The following is a 26,061-nucleotide window of genomic DNA, read 5'->3' as shown; positions in this document are numbered from 1 at the left end:
CACACATCATCTGTGAGGCTCGCCAGATAGAGGAATCAACTTGTGTGGGCCTCCAGGTTTTTCTGCTCCACACTGTTTCGGTTTTGGTCCACAAGAACAAACGAACACATATTGAGAAACGTTTATTATCTGTGTGAAAATATAAAAGTATAAAATACACTGTTATATTTCTTGTGTGTGTTTGCGCTCTCTGATGTAATAAGCAGAACACAGCGGAACGAGTGAAGGAGAAGCTTAATCCCCTTGTATCACGCAAAAGTGACGATTCTGGTAAACCAATAAACTTCTGCAGTGAGTTTAGCTCTACCCTTTTGGTATCCTTTGCTGTGCTAGGTACACCAACGGAAGGGTACCAAAAAAGTGTCACGGTATGGTTCACTATTTTGGTATCATTCACAACTTTTGTGCCATGCAAGTTAACACATGCTATTACATTTTCCAGTTTGCAGCAAAACATATTTAATGCAGGTAACGCAGAGGCGGGTTTGGGGTTGGCCACCCCACTCATAAATGCTAATTCTGTCTCTTTTTTTCTTGACAAAAAATTAGTTTATTTAGACGTGTAGAATATCTTTATGAGCACATCAAACAGGAGACTTTTCAGACGCACACTTCACCTCGACTCAGCACCAGGCGCGAGTCAAACGAGTGTGGAGATCGGTACAGGTGACGACGAGCTTCAGCAGAACAGCGGTGAACTGGGGTCAGATAAGATGTTGTCAGGCCATATGTCAGTAAAAACTATTCTTCCTCTCCTGTTTGCCATTATACTATATATATAGTCAACTGATTACATTTTTTTAACTAATTAATCGCACATTTTTCCTGAAATTAATCATGATTAATCTCACCTAAAATTAAAGTTTTTAAATATACTTTTATATTGCAATAACTTCACATGCAATCTTCAAATTAATGTACAAACAACATAAAGACAGGATATTTATATATATTTGTTCAGTGGCATCTTTTTTATGACTGAAGGCAAACGTCACTGATACCAATAGGCCTTACTGATGTCTCTATGAAATTGACCATTGATTATAGCCATTCAACATCATTTTTAACATGTATTAAAAACAAAAAAACATCGTAATTTAACTTTTAAAAAATCCTCACATAAACCCATTATAATAAATGTCATATTTAGCCACCTGTGCCCTTCAGCAAGTAGGAAATATACAGAAATTGAACAAAGCTACAAAGATAGAATTTTATCGAACCCTAAATTCTAAATTAAGTATAGATGAAGCTACAAAAGTTATTGATTTCCTCTTTTTTTCTTAATAGCAGCAGCTGTGGCTCCTGTTACTTTAAGAGCTGCCGCTGCTAAACATGACACGGATCTGACACGCATCGTATTTTCTCATAACCTTTGATTTATAATTGTGCTTTAATATTAAATGATACAGAGTGCTGCCGTATTTGTGCGTGCAGCTGAAGAGAATGCGCTACGTTTGCCGTTATACAATATATAATATATATAAACTATATACAGTTTATAGTATATGGTAACTCTTCTGAAGGTTCCTTTAGGAGGTCTTCTAGAAAAGCTACAATTACTAAAATACATTTCCAGATACATTATGACACGGGGCCTTGAGTGCAGAGTCTCTGTCTGTGGTAAATTAATATTTTGGCCAATATATGTTAATTTCGTAGTGTATTCATAATGAAGTAACATCATGATGGCCATGATTAATGTCATGTTGTAGAAATAGATAACTACAACTGAGTAAAAATAAAAAAATACTGTGGCAGATGCTTGTCATTTAAAGTCTGTGAATTTAAAGGAAACACTGCACTGATTTGGAAACATATTTGTTTCAATGCTTCCTATTTTTTTTTTTAAACCATACCATATTTCCCTTTAGTTATGTGCCGTCTTTCCAATATCATTATAGTAATAGCAACAGCCAGTTTGCCTTTCATATAGTCATAGCTATATTTCTCCTTCTCGCTGTCTGCCTGCTGTGCTTCTCTACCAACCTCTGAAGTGATCATCAACAAGGTAAACCCCATCTTATATTAGCAATTAAGTAGTAAAACTTTTAAAATAAAACGCTCAACTAGGAAGTCATAGAAAAATGCTAAAATAATAAGCAAATTAATATGAGATCTTGTAAATCTACACTCAGGTTAATATGTGAAAGTTTTACAGTTGATAATGTCTGATCATCAAAGTGTCATTCTGCTGCTGATGTAGAAATCTGAAAAGATGAAATATCATCCCTATGCCAGTATTTGATATTTTCTAACTAAAGCTTTTGTGCTGCCTTCCACAATCTCCCAGTTTGTATCTGTGCATACTGCCCCAGAGAGTCATGCGAGCTGATAATATCTCCTCTCCCAATAACTCGGCCGGGGAGGGAGGGCAACCAAATCATGAGATGATCCGTGAGGTTATCTGAGGAATTTGAGAAGTGCTATGAGCTATGAAGCCCTGCAGATTCAGTCACATTTGATTTGAAATAGAAAACAAGCTGAAAGAAAAAAAAAGAAGAAGAAGAAAATGCATGCATAAAATACTACCTAATAATAACTATAGGCTAAATAACTTAACCAGCTGTGTAAGTCACACTCTCAAATGTGGTAAAGTTAAACAGTTCCCGATCTCCCAACATACCACCGAAGGCTAATTATTAATACTTAAATCAAAAACATTCAATTAAACACACATTGTAAGTGGTATAATCTTATGACTGCAGGTTGTCTAGCAGTGATACTTGCCATTTATCACTTTGGCATGCACAGTGCTTTTATATACAGCTGGTTTACACACAATACTTGTTTAAATTTCAACATATGAAGCATGCAATGACACAGTTTCAACACTTTCAGAGTAAGTATTAGATAAGGAGACATAAGGAGGTGACCCACAAGGTTATCTGAGGAATTTGCGAGGAGCTCTGCGTAATGCGCTGAAGCTCCAGTTGCGTTTCATTACGACTCGATATATTCTTTGCACAAGACGCAGAACGGAGAAGAGCAGCGCAAAGCTTTCCACATGCACGCGTACAGTATCACGATCAGATGACACTAACACGTGTTGTCATATCTCGCTGGCTCCAGTCCAAAATTAATCCAGGATTACACTTTAACACAGAAAGAACTCAATGACTAATAAACGCGGTTGACGGAGGCTTCAGTTGCCGAAGACTTTTGAGAAGAGACCATCAACAGACAGAAGACGCAGACAAAATCTAAATAATGAGGTCTAAAGGAGCGTTTGTGTTTGTGTTACTGGGCGCGTTAACAGCGTATTACGTTTATTCACCAATCCCGAATAACATAGAGGAGAGATGGAAACTAATGCTCACTGACTCTTTCTTCAGGAGTTTAATCCAGTTGGTAAGTTTGCATACATTTGTATTTTAACGCGTATTGAATTGCTGGTAAGATTGACAGCCATCAGTCTAACGCACGTATCGCCATGCATTTGCAATGTTACGGCCGTATGGTATCGGGTTATTATTTTGGACATGTTTGATTCAAGAGTGTGATTACGCAACTAATCGCAGGAGTAGCCTATTTGTCGGGTCAGTAAAGCGTTTGATTATTTGTTTGGATTGTTTGGCATGACACAACACCAGCAGATTTAGTTTCAGATTATGTCAATTCTTAATCCGAGCATTGTAGTTTATATAGTGAGCTTTGTGGCTAATAATAGCTGGGAATTATAGCAGGAAATAGAATTAAATGCATGCATGTGTAAAATGCACCTCAAATAGGGGAGTGTTGGAATATTATGTCTAAACGACCTTTCTCTCTCTCTCTCCAAATTACAGCTGTTTTGAAGTCTACATCTTGTCCATCTTAATAACTGTGTAGTGTCACTATTGTTACAAATACTGGACATCAGCTTACATTTTGAAGTGACATTTAAAATTATACATACTACATCATGTATGCATTTGTAGCGGACCATGCTTTTGCAGTTGCATGCATTCTATCATTGTAAACTGGCCTGTCAATCATCTTGTCACAGTTAACATCCTCATACATACAGTGGGTATGGAAAGTATTCAGACCCCCTTAAATTTTTCACTCTTTGTTATATTGCAGCCATTTGCTAAAATCATTTAAATTCATTTTTTCCTCATTAATGTACACACAGCACCCCATATTGACAGAAAAACACAGAATTGTTGACATTTTTGCAGATTAAAAGAAAAACTGAAATATCACATGGTCCTAAGTATTCAGACCCTTTGCTGTGACACTCATATATTTAACTCAGGTGCTGTCCATTTCTTCGGATCATCCTTGAGATGGTTCTACACCTTCATTTGAGTCCAGCTGTGTTTGATTATACTGACTGTTGATTAGGAAAGCCACACACCTGTCTATATAAGACCTTACAGCTCACAGTGCATGTCAGAGCAAATGAGAATCATGAGGTCAAAGGAACTGCCTGAAGAGTTCAGAGACAGAATTGTGGCAAGGCACAGATCTGGCCAAGGTTACAAAAAAATTTCTGCTGCACTTAAGTTTCCTAACAGCACAGTGGCCTCCATAATCCTTAAATGGATGGTGTTTGGGATGACCAGAACCCTTCTTAGAGCTGGCCGTCCGGCCAAACTGAGCTATCGGGGGAGAAGAGCCTTGGTGAGAGAGGTAAAGAAGAACCCAAAGATCACTGTGGCTGAGCTCCAGAGATGCAGTCGGGAGATGGGAGAAAGTTGTAGAAAGTCAACCATCACCGCAGCCCTCCACCATTCGGGGCTTTATGGCAGAGTGGCCCGACGCAAGCCTTTCCTCAGTGCAAGACACAAAAAAACACCTGAAGGACCACAAGATGGTGAGAAATAAGATTCTCTGGTCTGATGAGACCAAGATAGAACTTTTTGGCTTTAATTCTAAGCGGTATGTGTGGAGAAAACCAGGCACTGCTCATCACCTGTCCAATACAGTCCCAACAGTGAAGCATGGTGGTGGCAGCATCATGCTGTGGGGGTGTTTTTCAGCTGCAGGGACAGGACGACTGGATGCAATCGAAGGAAAGATGAATGCGGCCAAGTACAGGGATATCCTGGACGAAAACCTTCTCCAGAGTGCTCAGGACCTCAGACTGGGCCGAAGGTTTACCTTCCAACAAGACAATGACCCTAAGCACACAGCTAAAATAACGAAGGAGTGGCTTCACAACAACTCCGTGACTGTTCTTGAATGGCCCAGCCAGAGCCCGGACTTAAACCCAATTGAGCATCTCCGGAGAGACCTAAAAATGGCTCTCTACCAACGTTTACCATCCAACCTGACAGAACTGGAGAGGATCTGCAAGGAGGAATGGCAGAGGATCCCCAAATCCAGGTGTGAAAAACTTGTTGCATCTTTCCCAAAAAGACTCATGGCTGTATTAGATCAAAAGGGTGCTTCTACTAAATACTGAGCAAAGGGTCTGAATACTTAGGACCATGTGATATTTCACTTTTTCTTTTTTAATAAATCTCCAAAAATGTCAACAATTCTGTGTTTTTCTGTCAATATGGGGTGCTGTGTGTACATTAATGAAGAAGAAAAAATGAACTTAAATGATTTTAGCAAATGGCTGCAACATAACAAAGAGTGAAAAATTTAAGGGGGTCTGAATACTTTCCGTACCCACTGTATATATATATATATATGTATGAGGATGTTATATATATATATATATATACACACACACTGCATATTTCAGTTCAGTTTAAAATGTGAAGATTAAGATATTAATTATTAATCACTTAAAACACTTTATTTAAATCTCTCTACTTAACCTCGGCCTCACACATCTGCCATGTTTGTAGGGCCATCATTTAGGGGGCTCTGCAGTCAAGAGAGTCCTTACATGGTTTAGAAAATTAACCTATTACCAAAGGAGACTGAAGACTAAACTAGAACTGGTGACGAGAGACTTAAGACTGTGAACATCACTGGAGTAACATCATTTAACATCAAGTGGCTTAACAATGGGCTGTTGTCCACCGAAGCAAAACATTAGGGGATTCTGGCTATTAGTGAGATGATCTCAGCTGATCAACCATGTGTCTGCCCTGTTCATAACCTTTTTGAGAAAACACAGCCAGGCACCGTGTGACTTTCACTGGGAGCTCTTGCACAAAATAAGCAAAAAACATCCCTTTTTTGTCCCCCTCTTCACAGGCAGAACTGAGCGAGTGGATGGGACTGTTGCACTACATGAAAGTTATGATGTTCGTCACCATTGCAGAGCGAGTAGTGCCTGTGTCAGATGAGAGGGTGCAAGTGTCAGATGATAATTTTGATGGGGTTGAGGTGATTGTGTACCAGCCAAGCCAGCAAGAAGAATCAGGAGAGCTAAGAAGGGCCATCATTTACCTGCATGGAGGAGGATGGTGCCTTGGCAGCTCCCGTGAGTACCATAAATCACACAACGCCGTTTAATGGAGTGTTCTAGCTTTTTATTTATTTATTGTAATGTAAATGTATTTATATGAATGCTTGGCACTGGAACTTCAAAGATTATAATTCTCCATCATTATGACAGATTTCCGTTCAGACTGCAGAGAAGCCATGCATGAGGTCAGTGCAGATCAGAGTTAAAAATTAACTGCAGCTTGAGGCAAAAATGGCACCAAAATGAACAAAAATGCACACCATATACAAGATACATGTGCAAAAAAAGTCCCTGCACCATTAAACAAAATCGATTACGACTGTTGAGATATCTGAAAAGTGAGAAATAATTGAAAAGTGTTGAATGCAGCATTACATTTAGATGTGGTGCTGCTGTATGAAAGAGTTCTTTTTATGTGTTGGTTTTTGCAGCATTGAGCATTACAGCCTATCGCACATGTTTCTGTTGAGTGTATGAATGCAACAGCTAATCAGAGGTGTTTAGTCACTGGTGACGAAATCTGCTGAAAACCCTGGTTTATTTCAGTTTGCACTCACTGATTGAATTCTGCACTCTTTCAAATTATTTCATCTGAAAAAAAAGTGCAAAAATTATGTATGTAATACATATTGCAGCGTAGACAGCTTCAGAAATTATAGTGAGAGTTTTTGTGCTCGTGCAGAACTCGCTAAACAGAAGTCACTGACTGCTTCAATAATAGTAAACATTCTTCTGCTAAGATAAACAATGTGAAGTCATGACTTTATAATGCATGAAACGTCATAAACAGTAGATGGCTGATTATTTTTCGAACGACTTAAAAATGTGTCAAATATTGCAAAAATGTCAGTTTTATTTAATTTATTGAAAACTGCTTTGAACATACATAAGCTGTAGAAAAGATCTGTTCTAAAATGTACTGTTATTGCTATAGTAAGAGCATGTTATGCTTTAATCCATGAGAACTGTTTTCATCACTAGAGGCTTAATGAAATAAAAGTCAAAAGCATATATTTTTTCCCTTCTCACCGTAGGTATGGGCCCATATGATCTACTGGCCAGACACATGGTTACAGAGCTCAACGCAGTTATTGTATCTGTAGAGTAAGTATCAAATGCTGTTCATTTAATAAAAATTCTTGCTTGCTTCAACAAGGTCACACAGGATCTGCTGACTGATTGATTGATTGATTGATTGATTGATTGATTGATGTAATTTTATGTGTTTATCATTTCTATTACAGCCATTAAATTAATTAATTATCAGCTAATTAATAAATATCATATATAACCCAATTTGTAATTAAATCGTTTGAAATTCCCTCAGTTGCCTGTTGAAGTGGAACACAAGACTGTTTCATGATTTTGACACTATGGGAATATTACTTGTGAACCGGTGTCTGAAGCATGTTTGCTAAATGCCCATCTTGATTGGCTACTGCATCAGGTGATGTCACAGGTGAGGTGGCCAGCTGTATGGAGTGCCTAGATAACATGTTATCAGCCTCATTGTCTTCAGAAAGCCATTTGTCTGTGTGCATGTGCTATAGTCTGTGTGAGAAAGCTCAAAAAAGAAAGTCAAAGAAATAAGCCAATTTAGAACATGTGGCGGTGTTGCAGACATACCAAGGTGATTTATTGAAGGATGTTGACTGACAATCTGACAGATAGCTGCTCTGTGCCAACCATGGCAGCCAGAGAGCAGCATCATTGGCATATTCTGTCAGAGCTGAAAGAGAAGAAAATATCTTTTCTCCTAGATGCCCTTGTTTTGTCTTCTGGATTTTTCAGCATTGCTTTTGAGGTGGACAGCGTCCTTTAGCCCAACATCTGTTCCTGCAGCTGGGCCCAGCTGGTAGCAGAAGGCAGGTGTTAGAGCTGCACGATTCTGGATAAATTGAGGATCACGGTTTTTTCTCTCAAATAGAGATCACGATTCTCCCACGATTCGATCTTTGGTGGGGATCTTTTAATGATTAATCATGTAACTCTAGCGGGTGTTCTCCTCAGAAGACCTCTGATGAGTCAGGGCTCCAGGCAGCTACCTCGCTTGATGCCAAAAAATGATTTCAGAAGTCATCATGACTAAATGTGCAATAAACATTTGATTGATGAGGCTGTACACGTCTCCTGCAATTACACTTTCCCACAAAGCCTCCTCGATCTGAGGGTTTGAAGAGTGTAGGTGCTTTGATTTATGATGGTCATGTGCATAGCTGTGTAGCGCTGGAGTGAGAGGTCTGGACTCTTTTCTTTCATGCGCTTACACAAAGTCTCGAAAGGAGGCAAAGTTTTAACCTACACTTACTCCCAAGGGAAGTGTTACATTCTCAAATCTGGCTCGTGAGATCCACTTTCCTGCAGAGTTTAGCTCTAACCCTAATCAAACACACCTAAGCATGCTAATCTCAGTGTCTTCAGGATCATTAGAAAATCACAGGTAGGTGAGTTTGATCAGGGTTGGAGCTAAACTCTGCAGGAAAGTGGATCTCACGAGCCAGATTTGAGGACCACTGTATTAGTGGAATGGAACAGCAGATGAAGAAGATGGGCAATGCTGCTTCTCGCATCACACTTTTTCATCTATTGTTTCCAGTAGTGTGAATATGGGGATGAAAATGATATGCTCCTTCTTTATTTGTATATGTAGGGTTGTCAGAAATAGTTGAAAAAGATGGGGAATACCATTGTCTGCATCCCACTTCACCGTCTGTTGCCTCCCCAGTATTGTGTTTACAGAGGTATAAGCAATATGCAGTATTTCTGTATTTGCATGTGTACAATGCATGGGCATAGATCAGGAAGATGGGCAATACCACTTCCTCATCATCTAGACGGCCACTGGGACAAGACCACAGGAACCAGATGAGTCCTCTGCACAATCTAACTTTGTTGCAGCCTAGAATTAACCTGCTAGTTTCATCTGGCCAGAGGAGAACGGCACACTATTTTGACACACTATTTCCCTGTTTGATACTGTAAAGCTGCTTTGACACAATCTGCATTGTAAAAAGCGCTATATAAATAATGTTGGCTTGACTTCTTGCGTCCCACTTCCTCACCTGTCGCTTTTCTAAAGGATGAATATGGAAATTTAAGTGTTATGCTCTTTCTGTATTCACATATGTGGGGTTGGCAGACATAGTTGCAGAAGATGGACAAAACCACTGTTTGTGTCCCACCTCATGATCTGTTGTCTCCCCAATATTGTGAATACAGAGGTAGAGGCGATATGCTTTTTCTGTATTCACCTGATATACGGAGCATAGATGAGGTAGACGGGTTTCTCGCCACACTTCTCATCTGGCATTTCTTCAGTGTTGTGAATACAGTGGTAGAGGCATATGCTTTTTCTGTTATTCACATATGCAGATACAGAGGAGGACGAAGCCTCTTCTCGAATCCCAGGTCTTCATCAGGTTTGCATTTGAGCACTTTCCTTATGAGGAGAAGGTCAGGTTTTATCACACCCCCTTCATCAGAGGCATCATGCCCAGGCACGTGCCCCCTCAGATTTCTGAGCCAAGTGGATTTTGAATGCAGCTTCCAAAAGACAAAATAATAGCTGAATAATATTTTTATATATATATTTGGTACAACCACACCGGTGTGATTAGATCATTCAATTCAAATCTGCGTTCGTTGGCTGGCACTGAGCCAGAGACAGACGCGTTTGTACAGCGCTGCATTATAACCAATCACACAAGATTCTGTTGAGCTTATGAATGCAATGGCCAATCAGAGATGTTCAGATGTGTCATCGCTGAAACGCAGTGTTTTGTGAGTTTAATGTGACTTTTTGAGAGTGCCTGAACTCTGGCTAGACTGAATTTAAATGTTCTTTGCTCTCTGTAAAATGAAAGTGCAATGCCATTTTAGTGCCACTTCAAAAAATAAAAAAAGATTATGAGATTAAAGTTGTAATATTTTGAGAATAAAGTCAAAATTACGAGAATAAAGACGAAATATTACGAGAATAATACATAACAAATATATGTAGTAGCAGAAATCATCCCATGTGTCATACTCGTGGGGACAGTATTTTTGGAAATAATATTTCATGTCTTCCATTGCATTCGTTATTTGTAGTGCGCCAGCCACCCAATAGCAATGCTTTTAGTGCTTTTAATATAAAACTAAGTCTCAGCTTTCAAAATCAGTTTTATAGCGAAACACAAATTATGTGTCTTACAATAATGTGATTTTCAAGTTCTTTAATGTGGCGTGATAGATCTCTGTATTTATGTGAATCAATTCATTAAATTATTGTGAAAATTCCAACCACCTCCTCCGCAAAAACATCTGTGGCGTCCAAACTTTCATTCCTCACACAGCCTGTTTAATTTAACAGCAATAAAAGCTTCTAAGGTTGAAGTGGGCTCAAATTTGTTAACATAAGTTATATTGTTGTCTTTTCTGCTGTAAACGTTAAGTAACTATTCACAAACAGTTTTATTCATGGTATAATACTGTAAATGATTGGACATAATTTCCCATCTTCCATTCATTATTTGTAGCGCGCCAGTCAAACAGTAATCGCAACAATTTTGTGCTTTGTTGCTTTTACACACAGCTCAACCTTTCAAATTATGTCAGTTTTATAATGAAATACAAATTATAAATGTGTTTTTGCTCTTTATTTCAAGTTTATAGCAAGTTATAAAAGTGAAGGAACATCATAAGGCTTGAAAAAAAAACACACTTTTGCATGCGCAAAAGGCTAGAATAGCCTATGTCAAAATATTATAACTATAATCTTTATTCTCGAAACATTTAGACTTTATTCTCGAAGCATTTAGACTTTATTCTCAATAATATTATTGAGAATATTTATAATTCTCAAAATATTTCAATGTTATTCTCCGGGGAGCAGTTGGGGGTTCGGTGTCTTGCTCAAGGGCACCTCAGTCGTGGTATTGAGGGTGGAGAGAGCGCTGGACATTCACTTCCCCCACCTACAATCCCTGCCGGCCCGAGACTCGAACCCACAACCTTTGGATTACGAGTCCGACTCTCTAACCATTAGGCCACAACTTCCCCTGAACAAATAACAATAAAGGTGCAAAACGCATTTACTTACACATATTTGAGAATCGAGATATTTCCTGATATAGCTAACACATTTGGAAATATTTCTAATAAAAATAAAAAAATAAATAAAACATAAGCCTATATCAGTTATACAGAGTTATAGTGGCTGCTGAAAATTTTTTAATGAAAAACATTAATTCTCACATTAATTGATATACTGTTCTAGCCTGTATGCATGCATGAGGTAATGTGGATTTTTGTATATTCCTTTAATAATTCAAGTAGTCTTACATGCACAAAATAATGCTTTTTTAAATCATTATCCACGATGGATAGTAAAGACCTTGATTTTTAATTTTTTTTATGAACAAAGAAAACATCATGTGTAATAAATCATGATGATGTACTCACCTTAGTTAATGTCTTATTTAGGGGGTTGTTCATCCATTAAGTCATGAATGAAAGACTTTGAACTCATGTTAGTTCCTGATAATTCATGAGATATTAATGCATGAAGTAATGCATAATTCACACATTCATTTATGCATGAATTCATGGTAATTTGTGTAACCTTACCATAAAGTGTTACCGATGCGTTGTGTGCTTCTATGGGGGACTTACAGCACACTAGACATGTGATTGTCAGGATTCTTATTTTATTATTATTTTATTTTTTTTATTAACTACTTTAGTTATTAACTACTTCACAAGACCACACCATATGTATAGGAAGATACCAGTGGACTTTGGAGAACAAAGCTTGACAGATTGGTGTAGGAATCTGTTTCATGTGAAAGTGGTAGGCCTACTTAAGCTTTTAAAATATTATATAACAGCAGATAGATTAAAAAGAAAGACCCAAAAGCTTAAATTGGTCTCTTACACCCTAAAATGAAATAACTTTGCTTCACAGACATCTATGATATTAAGCATACCTCTTTTACTCTAGTCTGGGTCAACACTTTGTAGTGTTGCATTATGGAAAAGAACAAGATTACAATGAAATCTAGAATCAATCTTTTCTTTCTATACAGTCATACAGCATTCCACATTCAACAACACTCCCTCAGCTGTTTACAGTCCATGTTCGGACAGGAATGAGCATGTTTTAAGTTTATATTGACATATGTTATCTACTGTATTGCTTCAATATTTGTACCTTCTCTAATATAATATAGTTATGCAAATAACAGCACTGGTATAGTGAAATACAACAGCGACTATGTGGTAGATTTACAGATAAACAGAAGACAGTTTTTAGTATTGTGTCCCTAGTTTGTTGTCATGGCACATACAGAGGGGTGAGAACCAGAAGGGCGTAAGTGACATTTTTGGTGAAATGGAGATATATACATCTAATGAAAGCTCTTAATGAGCTCTTTCTACTGGCAAAAGTACTGTCATCCATGGGTTTACAAATTTGTATTATAAACAATTGAAATCAGTACACAAAGTCAGATCAAACTATGGTAAAATTTTTGTTTGGGCTCTCCTGTAAAGTTGGTGAAATGTCACTTACACATGTTCATATAAGGTCTTGGAGTATACATGGAGTACAGGTTTACAACAAAGCAGTTGTGATGAGTCAGGTGTGTTAGATTAGGAACAGTTTGATAATGTATACTGTGTGCCTCAAGAAAAAGGGTTTGGAAACACTGCTATCCTGAGTGTTTTGTAGCTCTGTGTTTTATTGGTTATGTTTGACAGCCTCCCTTTCCCTAAAATTTCCCCTCCCCTTTTCCAACTGCTTTACACACCCATTGTTGTGCTTTTTTGAATCTGAGGTGTGAACAATCAGTGTTAAAATGGGATGTTCAGCAAACTGGCATGCCCTAACATGTTTGGCAGCACCTGTGATATATCTGATATATTTTCCTATACCTGTCAAAGTTTGTTTAAAGAGCTGAATATGGATGCTCTGTTCTTAACAAACAGAGGCTCCATGCTGCTCTCGCTGTTCTCACGTATACCTTTTATGCAAACACAGCAGGAATAGGATAAATAAATGTGCTGATGACACCACTGTGATCTGATAACCATCAACAATGAACTGCAGTGAGGCTAAGCCCTTTCTGCATGGGCCAGCGCTTCAGCATTCCATAGCAGAATCCTGTAGTATCATGGACAACAGCAAAAACAAGGACATGCGGTGTGTCAACAGAGCATGAAAATGAGATCAAATTGAAAGAAAAAGCCAAAAGAAACATACTGAACCAATAACAAAAAGTCACAAGGGGTTTGATGAGTAACATTCAGACCAAAAGTCTGATGCGTCGTTATTTATCTTCTTTACAGATCATGAGTAGAAGTGGCTGTCTGACTTTCTGCTGCCAGACTGCCCGCTGCTGTGAAACTATAAACACTTTGACTGCCTGCCAGGTGTCCAAATGCCAGAAACACTAAAGAGATTATAGTGAAGTACAGGACACACAAAACATGCACTTGTTCATGAACATTATTTGGCCAGATAATGTTAGAAGAACTAGTGAATGCTAATACCAGCAAATTTCTGGGAATGCAAATAATTAACTAACTTGGACCCAAATCAACTTCGATTCAATTTGTCCCAGACAAACACTCTGAGCCTTGATTCAGTCCTGAGCATATAGAGTTGAGCAAGGAAACGTGTTTGATTAGGGATGGACAAAGCGACAAAAATGTATGAAAGGTCTCAGTACAGGGACTGTAAAAAAAAAAAAAAGTAGGAATCTAAAAATGTGAAACGCTGAAGCCAGTTTACAGAGGGAAAAAAAGGTTGGTGATGGCTGTACAGGTTGACCATTAGTTAGAGCATTGTCACTTAATGTCAGTTCTGTCATGACAACTCTCGGAGGGATTGGCATGGTAATGTACATGACGATGTTAATGTATTTGGTCTTGGCAGAACAGATCTGATAAGCTGCTGCTGTTGCTGCAGCAGAGCAAGTACCGAGACTTGCTACTGACAATACATCCACAACATGCTGCTGTGAGCATGTAATAAATACTGCTGCTGCACAAATAACATGAATAACCCCCATAGCTACTGTGACAGCAAGCACTTGCCAGGTATTTCAATGTTGAGCAGCGAGCTAATTGGCTACCGATACAGGAGAGAACCAATCAGCTGTGCCGTGATGATGTCATTGTCATATTGAGTTAGATCTGTCGGACTGCACCATCTAGAGTTTCATGCCAGCACTTTGTATTTCACATGTCCTTCGTTTTAGAGGCATTCAGCTTTAAATGGCTTGTATGCATTTAATGACTTGGAAAATAGTTTGTGTTTGCAGCCCTGTTACAGATTTTTTTTTTCCCATCAGCTCTTTGGTACATTGGAGACGGAGGGCGTGTCTGAAGCTTGGTGCTGACGCGCCGTCATAGTGATAACAGCCAATCACATACTTTTCTGGTGCTGCATGAACGGGATTGGCTAGCGTCTGCACTAGGGTATTTGCATAAGGCGATCTGATTGGCTGACGCCTGCGTTGGCGCTTGAAAAGTTGAAAAGTTTTCAACTTCTGCCATGTGCAATGCCAGTGAAGCGGCGCGAGGGACCCACAATTCAGTTCGGCAACGCTTGACGTCAGTCCATTCAAAGTAAACGAGAGGCGTTGACGCCGACGCCCCGTGTGAATGTGAATATTTTTATTTATTATTGTTAATGTTCTCTTATGTTCAACAACTTAAAGCTTTAAAATTATTCACTTTAAGGGGTCTAAAATAAAGAAAAGAGACCATTTTTTGTTACTCCAGCACTTTATTATACTGAATGTCCTGTGTTTTTTTGTGTGTGTGTGTTTTTTTGTACTTGAGTGCAATACATTTTGGTTGAAAAAATGAGAATCGTGTAAGAGAATCGTGATCTCAATTCCCATGGAGAAAAATTGTGATTCACATTTTAGCAAGAATCGTGCAGCCCTAGTTTCAACACAGGCTTTAGGCAGTCGTCACACCTGGGGGTGTTCTCATTCCCGAGTCAGGAAACCAAGGTTACATATGTAACCGAGACGTTTTCCTCATTTTCGGATGCAACAAGCTTGAATTCTCTCCCTTCTCCCTCTCCTGCTACAATAAAGCAAGGCTGAGGACACTGGTACCTCTGGGGTAGATACAGCAGATGCTGGTACCTCCAGAGCTACTGGACCAGGGCCTGGTTCTGTATGCCATATCACCAGCAAGTGATCTGTCGGCAGGATCTGTGAAATAAAATTCTCCTGACACAGCTCATCGCAATCCAGTGGGACGATCCCCCTCACAGACCCAGTCCAATTAAAAAATAAAATAAAACCATTCAAAGAACTTGTTCAGCTTATTGAGGTTTTAAGCTGTTCTTCATTCATTTAAGTAATAATAATGTTGGTTAATGCTAACTTTTTACTTTTTCTGGGCTCATGAGGGGTCTTGTATTCAGTGATGTTTGACTCAGGAACGTAAAAGTAAAGACAGTGATGAGTAATACAATAAAGAGGCTTTGGGGCTTGTGATGGAAAGTGAAACAGTGTATTGGAGCTGGCAAACTAACGAGCCCCGTCTCATGAAAATGAATATAAATAGTACGCCAAATAAAAAGGATAACTCGTGGTATTGATATGCAAAAATGGACTTTGGCCTATATATGATACGAATGTGTTTGGCATGCATATAAAATTTAGTTTTTGCTAAATATGATATGAAATTTGTTGGCGTGCATATGATATGCAGTTTTTGTGTACATATGATAAGCATCTACCCCACAACCCTAATCATACCCGTCGTGTAGCATATACACGCCAAAGTCAATTTTTGTGTATCAATACCACAAGTTTTCATTTTTATTAGGCGTACTATTTATACGCACTTTCATGAGATCAGGTTGGAGCCAACAACAAATGCAGAACAAGTTCAGATTCTATTGCAGACATGATGCTATTTTTTGTCCATTCTTTTAATAAAAAAGTATTTGCTATCTGTAGACAACCGTGCTATTCAAAACAGTAGGTTTTATTCTGACAGAAAAACAGAATTAAGAAGAACAATACCAACATAATTTGCTTTGTGCAGGTATCGTCTTGCCCCAGCTTATCATTTTCCTGCCCAGTTTGAGGATGTGTACCGTGTGGTGAAGTTCATCTTTCATGTTGATGTTCTGAAGGGCTACCATATCAATCCAGAACGGATTGCTGTGTCTGGAGACAGTGCAGGAGGCAACCTTGCAGCTGCAGTGGCTCAGCAGGTAAGATGTGGAAAATCATGCATGAATGACTACAGTACGATTTACAATTTGTACAATATTTTATCTATAAATGTTGTGCTTTATACTAGAGATGCACGCATACTGAATTTCTATGCCGATACTATAGCCGATTATTCAGAATGATATCGGCCGATACTGATAGTTATGTGCAAGTTAAAAAATTGACGTGGTCGCATTTGAGCTAGTGCAAGGTCTGCTCTGCTCCAAAATGTCTGTTCTGCAGTGCAGCAGGAGTAAGATTTCTGATCATGTGAAGAGAGTGAGAGAGGCACTTTCAATACAGCTCTTTGGGAGCAGAGCCTGGTTTATACTCGCCGCGTCAGCACCAGCAGCAAAAATTATGCAAATACTGAGGAAAGGATGGCAGACGGGGTGGAGGATTTGTTTTTCAAGTGAAAGTAAAATAAAAGACTGCTTCTTAAACCAGAGAAGTTGAACATATTGGTTTTGTCTTTGCTGTTTATCTCAAGGTACCCTATGGAGGCTTTCTTTAAAGGGCATATTGCAGGTTAGAGACTCCAGTGAGTTGATGTATAGAAAAATACTGTAGGAACTAGATTTTCTTTAAAATATACTTTAAAATACGCTATTAAGGCTTATGGAGTCGTTTTTGTGAGAGAATTTTACTTCTGCATCTGAAACGCGACAAAACCGGAAGTGACGCATTAAAAGGGAGAGCGGTCCACAATGGATCGCAATGACAGTTCGGACGCTGAGGAAATTTTAAATGTGTATTTATACTCCTATGACGGACCACAGATAAAATGATGAACCTGCTATGCAGCCAAGAGAGCAGGACAGGCCAGGATTAGACAGAACAACGGTCAGAGAAGACAAATTGAGTTGATGTGAGGAGAACAGGGCAGGTGTTTGGTGAGAGATCAGTGTTAGCTTACAGATATACACACGTTAGCTAATAGCAATGCTAGTATTGGTCATCTGAGTATTGATACTTACCAGTAATAGAAACTAATACGTGTTTATCAGGCGTGTCACACTCGTTAATATCCGACACTAACGTTACGTGATCACCGCAGGAGAGAGACAGAGATAAACACGTTTTTGATTCATAGGTGCTTGTGTGGGAAATGCGAAGCCATGATCACAGCTGAGGAAAGTCAGTGCTGCAGGGAGTTAGATACGTTACGTACTGGGTCTTAGTGGAGAATGTGACCCCCACACATGATGTGCAGTGTCTGGCTCTACACCCAGGCTTTGGGGCTTGCTGTCTGAACCCATGTGTGCTACAGATAGCCTCTATGCACTTCAGGCAGGAGCATAGACCTCTCCAGGCCAACAGACACATGTTTTAGGGCAGAAATAATTTATTACTCTAAGCTAAATACTTGTATACATGTATAAATACATAGTTAAAGATTTTTAATATTAAAACAGTTAACTCTAGAAGTTAACTCTATTTAGGTCATGACTACCTATAAGTAACACTTGTTGATGCCATTGGTATAACACAATCAATAATGACAGAATACAGACAAGTTGTCCGCTGGGCCTATGGTGCATGTGTTGTGTCAGCCATTAGAAGATAGTTTACAGAGGAAGGAGGACTTTATAAAGGTTTTGAATGGCCCCATTTTGTAGACAATCAGTAAAAAATAAATCACAATCAAGCAGATCTGCATTTATGGTTAATTCAATTCAGTTTTATTTATACAGCACTAAATCATAAATATTATTTCATAGCACTGTTAATACCCAACTCAAAACACAACATTTCAACTGTTAATATATATATGTAGATATACCAAACATATACTACCAAAAGAAATACCATCTGACCCATTTAAAAACATTTAACAATCTTTCAGTCTGGGTATCACACTAATGTGTTGTTAAAGTGTGTTAAATGGTGAAGGCTGTGCTAGATATACACCAGCCTCGTCATGTTGATCCTCTGGAGGGATCTGGAGAGAGGAGCAGGTGTAGTGGACATGACAGTGCTGTGTTCTCCTGGAACCTGTGGTGACCTGCTGTATTCCTCTCTCAGACGGCATATGCTGGGAGAAGCAAACACAAGTTTAGATCACATTCACTGCTGACCATGCTTTTCCATTTGTCCTCCATCACATCTGCGTCTCCATTAGGAGTGGAAGCTGTGGTCCAGTAGAGGTGGTTCATAACAGCTGGCCTCCACTGCTTCAGATCTTCACACTCTCATCTCCTAAAGCCTTAAAAACACACAACATGACAAAAAAAATACCAGTTAGCTGTGCAAACAATGTCACTAAGCTGTCACTAGACTTAATGGTAATAATATTAGCAAAATGAGGTTAACTTACCAGTTATGCCTTCTCAGACGGTAACGTTTTTACACGGTTTTAAATATATAACGATATTGCAAATGCTTGCAAGCTAGCTGTGGTGCTTTACAAAAACTTATACACATCTCGTTGTGGCTCATTATTTAAATAATTATGTTCACTGATTTGGTAGTTAACAAATGTTTAAAAAAAACAAGACTTACGGTGCACAGTTGACATTTTCAGGGAGCTGCATCTCTGACGGATCCGTGAGCATCATGTCTCCCGCTGGCGGCCGAACACAGGCGGACCGGGACCCGGTGAAGGTGCTGTGTGCACCGAGTCTCACTAAGTTCTTGCTTCAGGATCTCATGTGAAACTCATATCGCCTGGATGATAATCCTCCGGTGTAAAGTGATTGTTAAGTTACACACCACCGCGGTGTTTGAAGCAGATGTATTAGTGAAGTCCAGTCTCTTCAGCTGCACTAACGCACCGAGGCCCAGAAGATACCGTCCTATTTCTTCTTAGGAAACCTGTGGACTTGATGTCCTGACAGGCTGGAGCTTGTGCAACCTCCACAAACACAATAATTTACCATGACAATGATAAATTGAAATAAAAATAACTACCGAAAACACACTGACTCGCGTGCGCTGAATGCAGAGTGCGGCACACGACTCCCTTATGTGACGTAATATGACGCGATGTTGAAAAAAAACGTTTTTTGAGAACTCTGTCAAGGAAAGCCTCACTTTTTCATCTAAATTTGTGCCCTCACGTCTTGTAAAACATTTTCAAATCCTGCATTAACGGTTCATATGATATTTTCATACAAGGTTATATATTCATTTGAAAAAAATGTTTAACCTGCAATATGCACTTTAAATGTTCTTTATTTATTTGATTCCTCGGTGTTTGCTAAACGTTCTGGTGTAGCCTATGCCATGCCTCCTCTTATTCCGTTATGTTAATTACATTATATAAGTTAGTTTGTAGCGTACTGTTTTTATTTTATTTTATTTCTGTTATTATTGTTGTACTTTTTAGGCTTGCTGCGATAGACGGTGTTGGCGGTGATACCGGGGTTAAGCTGCAACACTGATTACATCACTTGCCCACCGCGGCACCGTCCCCCAACATCGTTTTGATTTTTTTATAGTAATAAAATTCATTTAGTTCAGTTAGTGGACACTACAATTAAAACTGAAGAGGGTGCTCAATGCAGCGCACCGAACGAACAACAGTCGCGCATCACAGATCAGATTTATCACCTGAGGAGAGTGAGTTGAGCTGACTGACAAGAAAAGTGAGGTGAAAAAGACAATGGCGGAAGAGTTTCAAAACGAAATGTAAAAGCGTCTGTTTTAAAAATATTTTGGATTTTGAAAAGCCTGTTGACTTCTGCCATTAATCTGTGATAATGGAAGTTTTTTAAAACATTCGTTTCTCATTTATTTGGTTCCACATATTTGCTGATTTTTATTTTATTTAAACTGTGTATTTTTTTTTTTTCATTATTTTGCATCAAGGTGCTTGCCGTCCGTGCCTGAAAGTAAAAGTAAAACGCGCACAGCTCTTACAAGCTATTTAAAAGGAAAAGCGAGGAAAAGAGGGAAAACTCAAACGACCCCCTCCCCACCACGGTGATACCGGTATTACCGATGTTGCCACACGTCCTCACCGTTACAACCCTAGTGATTTTCAATCAAGAATAACAATGAATCCATATTTCAATCATTTGTTTTAGTTTTAAACAGTGAATAGATGTAAGCAAAACAATTTTCTTTTCTTGTAAAAAGTGACGGTCGTGAATTCGAATTCGAAAGTGAAAGTGTTCGAAGCCCGGCTTATAGCACAGCAAAAGAGGAACTCCCATTCACAAAATTCAAATCACAAATAATACTGATGAAAAAGAACAGGTTGAACTAATTTTGTTACCATAAACTTAAACATAAACTTTCCTTTTTTCATATACCTTAATGCCAGATTTATTTAAACAGCCTACATATATAATTATAAGTAAAAAAGTTCCTCTTCAGTGTTGTTTTATAGCTAACTAATGAACTGTGAACAGCGGAATAATTTTGCTGCGGTGAATGTCACGTTAAGTGGCATACTGTTCACAATCTGTTTTATTGGCTTCTTTCCGTAGTTGAAACACTGATTGAGCGATTACATTAGACAGACATGATACATTTTGGTAAGCCATACTGTATCTTTCAACATCTTATGATGTACATTCAAGTGTATTTTGCGCTATAACTTATTAAACTGGAAGAGACTTGAACCGAGGTGCAATAGCGATCTGTCACATCACATTTAAAAGTGTCAAAACTGCATTCATTGTTTGTATTTCGTGATAGAATGTACAGGATTTGAAAGCTGAGAGCTTGTTTCTTATCAGAAGTAAGAAAGCACAGAACTCTTTGTGATTATTGGATGCGAGTCGTGCTACAAATGTTTAGTGTAGAGAAAACTCTGGATCTGGCAATGCTGGCTTGAACTACGGGTGATTCATCTGGTCAAATAGAGCCTGCTTTAATGTAGCTTTTTTTAACTGTTAATGCCTTATTGTCACGTTAATTTTGACAGCCCTAAATTCAACAGAGCTTTTCTTCACTCACAGTATGAGTTGCAGTCTGACAGGTTTTTCTGCTGCCTTTTGTTTGACAGGATATAATCGGCCCTGATTATCAGCTGATTTTGAACAATCGGCCGATGGCCGATAATGAAATAAATTGCTTTTATCGGCCGATACCGATTGTTGGCCGATACATCGGTACATCTCTACTTTATACATTTAGTTACCTACTGTACATAATATATTTTCATCACATTTTTGTTTCCATCTACACACTCGATCATCACAGTATAACACCAAGTCATTTATACTTCAGGGATATCAATCTGTTCAGTTAGGAAGCATAAGCGATTGTGAATCAGTTTCTCCTGCTTTGGCGCTAATGAAAGTGACAACAGGTGCACTGTAGAGACAACAGCAAGACAACCTCCTAAAAAGGGAATGGTTTTGCAGGTAGTGGCCACAGACAACTTTATCTATCTTTCCTTACTGATTTGTCTCTAGAGTTGTGTTTTGTTAGGGTCCTTCTCACTACTTGTAGCATGAGGCAGTACATACAGCCCTATCAGGTTGCACAGGTAGTCCAGCTCATCCACAATGGCACTTCAGGTTTGTTGTGTCTCCTATATATCAGGTTACATGATATATAGGTTACATGAGGAGAGATGAACAGGGTCATAGAAGGGCAACAACCCAGCAGCATCTGCTCCTACAAGGAGGAACAGGATGAAAACCTCCAGAGCCCTCCAAAATGCCCCCAGCAGGTCAGGCATGAGAGCACCGTGCAACTCGATTGTCATTTGCCAGAGAACACCACAATTGGCAGGTCCACCATTGGCACCCCATTCTCTTCATGGATGAGAGTAGGTTCACACTGAGCGTGTAACAGACGTGAAAGAATTTGGAGATGCCATGGAGAGCGTTATGCTGCCTGTAGCATCATCCAGCATTACTGTTTTGGCGGTGGGTCATTGATGGTATGGGGAGGAATATCTTGGAGGGATCTTACACTGGTGCAGTGGTCCCTGGGTTCCTCCTGGTGCAGGACAATGCTCGGCCTCATGTGGCCAGAGTATGTAGGCACTTTCTGGATGACGTAGGCATTGATGCTGTTGACTGGCCCTCATATTCCCCAGACCTCAGTCCAGTTGAGAACCAGCTGAAAAAGTTCCAATTTGTGATTTAAGTGTTCCCTTATATATTTTTTTTAGGGTTAGGGTTATGGTTACAGTAATATATGTGACCCCTGACCACAAAACCAGTCATACGGGTCAATTTTTGTGAAATTGAAATGTGTACATCATCTGAAATTTGAATAAATAATCTTTCCATTGATATATAGTTTGTTAGGATAGGACAATATTTTGGCTGAGATACAACTATCTGATACAACTGGAATCTGAGGGTGAAAAAAAAATTAATATTGAGAAAATTGCCTTTAAAGTTGTCCAAATGAAGTTCTTAGCAATGCATAATACTAATAAAAAATTATGTTTTGATATATTTACGGTAGGAAATTTACTAAATATCTTCATGATTTTTGGCATAAAAGAAAAATGGATCATTTTGACCCATACAATGTATTTTTGGCTATTGCTACAAATATACCCATGCTACTGATGACTGGTTTTGTGGTTCAGGGTCACATATATAACAATAATAATTATTGTTATAAATATATAATAAAACCAAGTAACTGGCAACAATAATTACATACCAATTTCACATTTAAAATTTTCTTCAGCAGTGCTTAAATTCTAAGTGATCAAAAATGGCAACAATGAATCTGAAGTAGCTTTATGAAGTTTGCTTTTATTTGAATAAATATGTTTATATTATCATATGTTTAATAGAATTTGTTATGTATACTCAGTTGCAGAAGGACCCAGAACAGCATATCCAGCTAAAGGCCCAAGCTCTAATCTACCCTGTCCTGCAAGCCTTGGATCTGAACACTCCCTCCTACCAGCAGAACCAGCACATGCCTATACTGCCCCGCACACTGATGGTGAGGTTTTGGAGTGAGTACTTCACCAGCGACAAGTCATTTTTGAGAGCCATGATGGCAAACAGACACAATAACCATGAATCAGCTGATTTGCTTAAGTTTGTCAATTGGAGTTCATATTTACCTGATTCATATCGCCAGACATACAACTACAGTGCTCCACCCGTGGTCACCGGAAAAAGTTCAGTGCACTCTATTGGTCCTCATCCCTTGCTTGCAGATCCACGAGCCTCGCCATTGCTGGTGCCTGACACAGCCTTACGTTTACTGCCTAAGGCTTATGTGTTGACCTGCGAATATGATGTACTGCGGGATGATGGCTTGATGTATGTCACTCGTTTGCGTAATGCTGGAGTTGATGTCACACATGAACATTACCCCGGTGGATTTCATGGTGCACTAATGTTCATTACGTGGCCCACAGACTTTGATATTGGACACAGAATGATGGACAACTTTGTATCATGGCTTAAGCAAAATTTATAAAATTAATGTAGAATGCAACAGTGCTTTATGCATCAGTTTTGGCTGACTGGTTCTTAAAATTTTTGTCTTATTTATTTCATTTGTTTTTTTTTTTTTTCCTGTTGTTTACAGTGCACCACTTTTTATCTTAAAAAGGGCACACTTTTGATTGTATTAATCCAATATGGTACAAACATTCCTATTATGACCAAACCTGGTCTTAAGAAACACTGGTCTGTATTATTTCCAATCCATTAATGATGTATATGTTACTAATGAAGGCGTTCAACATGTTAACATGACATTAATAGTGTTTTGTTTTATTTTATTTTACGATTATTATTATTTCAGCCTATTGCAATTATCACTGACTGCTTGATGTTTTGAAAGGTTTGGTTTGAAATGCAGTAAACTGTCTGATGAAGTACTGGGTTCACTGAATTCTTATCTTAAATGTAAGAAGATGTCTCCAGTAGGTACAAGTAATTTGCTTCTGAGAAATGTCATGACACCACGGATTGAAGCTGCAGTTCTTTTGCTCTTCCTAAAGAGTGCCTCACTGAAAGATGGAAAAATGGTATGGAGCAATCATTTTTCAGAATCATGATGGCAAACAAACACAATATCCCTGAATCAATTGCTTTTTTTAGACACAGATCAATGAACAAGAAGTTAAAATTTAGTCACTTTTGTTTCAGTGGAAAAAAATGGGCATTTAGTTTGTTAATTTCTTCTCCACCAATTAAAATAATTCCAAAAGAAATTAAACATCAAGCATTGCAGGTCACAGTCTGAAAGCCTGCTAAAAATTACAAGTCACATAGACAAAATAATCTATAATAATAATGTATTTTTTTTATATTTAAAAATGTGCTTTTATTGCCTTTTATTTAAGTAAGCTAGGTGTGCAATAAACATTAACAGCAATGAAAAATAATTAAATCTCTCATTCACTAATTGTTTGGATGGATGAAAATATAAATGTTCAATATTAGCCTTTTATCATCCTTATACCCTTGGGATACTTATCCTGAAATTGCTGGAGTCTTCTCAATCCAGTTCAAGCCCAGATCGATGTTGCTGTCTAATGTCTACAGATCATGACGTGCCAAGCAGCTGGCAAGGGACCTTCCATGACTCAACGTCTGAATCTCTTCAGCTTCTTGGTGGACACTACATACATTCACTTTAGCGTTCAATCCCATTCCACCCTAACTTAACAGTAACGCATGCACTTAATTGCTGACATTATACTTTGACTGTATAGCCAGAGGAGAACTGCCACCCTGTCTTAGTCTGTTTTTTCCTAGGTTTTTTTCTCTGTTATCTAACATTAACTGGAGTTTTTTTTTTCCTTGTCAGTTGCCTTTGGCTTGCACACTAGAGGACTAAATATATTTTGTTTTATGTATTGTCATTTGTTATATGAGATATTATGGCATGACTTTAGCAACAATTTTTTTGTTAAACTGCTTACGAGTATTCGATATAACCAACTTTATTAACATTAACCCTGTACTATGCGACCATGGCACACCACCAAAAAAACTAAAAAATGCATCACTACACCAAATTATTACAATTTCAAAGCTTACAGATTGTCATATATCCACATAATTAAAAAATGTGCAAATGCTATAAATATATTCAAATTTATGCTGCTTTGAAAACAGAATTGTGTGTATTGTGAAGAGTACAATAAAAGCATTGAAAAACAAATAAACAAAGAAAACAAAACACAAAACTCTCACACACAAAATTGCTTCTGTTTGTGGCAGAAAACACAATTTACTGTAACTTTAAGTGTTTTCAAATCAAATGTACTGTAGGAATAGGTAACAGCTTAAAAGCAATAGAAACACAATATTTGTTCATGGCACTCTCAAAACAACAACAAATTATCTCAGGCTGAACTTCATTCAGATGGGGCCAGTGTTAGATATTGAAACTCTTTAAACTGGCATGGAAATGAGAGGCACTAATGGCACTAATGTGCGTAAAATTGTTATATTAAGCAGCCAGTGATTTGACCAACATTTGTGACCTGCAAAGAAAAGTTCCATAAGACAATGTGACATTCCAAATTCCTCTGACTCCTTTGTGGGATAATGAGTATGGTGTGACTGAGATTAAAATATTTCACTC

General features: G+C 38.4%; 1 protein-coding gene across 1 annotated transcript; it reads left to right on the top strand.

Moving 5' to 3' along the window:
* Positions 1-2,860: 2,860 nt before the first annotated feature.
* On the top strand, positions 2,861-26,061 carry LOC306851866 (arylacetamide deacetylase-like). The gene is made up of 5 exons (XM_079388349.1): positions 2,861-3,351; positions 6,142-6,370; positions 7,390-7,459; positions 16,409-16,580; positions 23,317-26,061. Exons 1-5 carry the CDS (start codon positions 3,211-3,213, stop codon positions 23,935-23,937), a joined length of 1,233 nt encoding a protein of 410 aa, XP_079244475.1. The 5' UTR covers positions 2,861-3,210; the 3' UTR covers positions 23,938-26,061.

This window comes from Barbus barbus (genome assembly GCF_936440315.1).
Source record: "Barbus barbus genome assembly, chromosome: 31".
Taxonomy (NCBI): Eukaryota; Metazoa; Chordata; class Actinopteri; order Cypriniformes; family Cyprinidae; genus Barbus; species Barbus barbus.
This window is presented reverse-complemented; position numbering and strand designations above follow the sequence as displayed.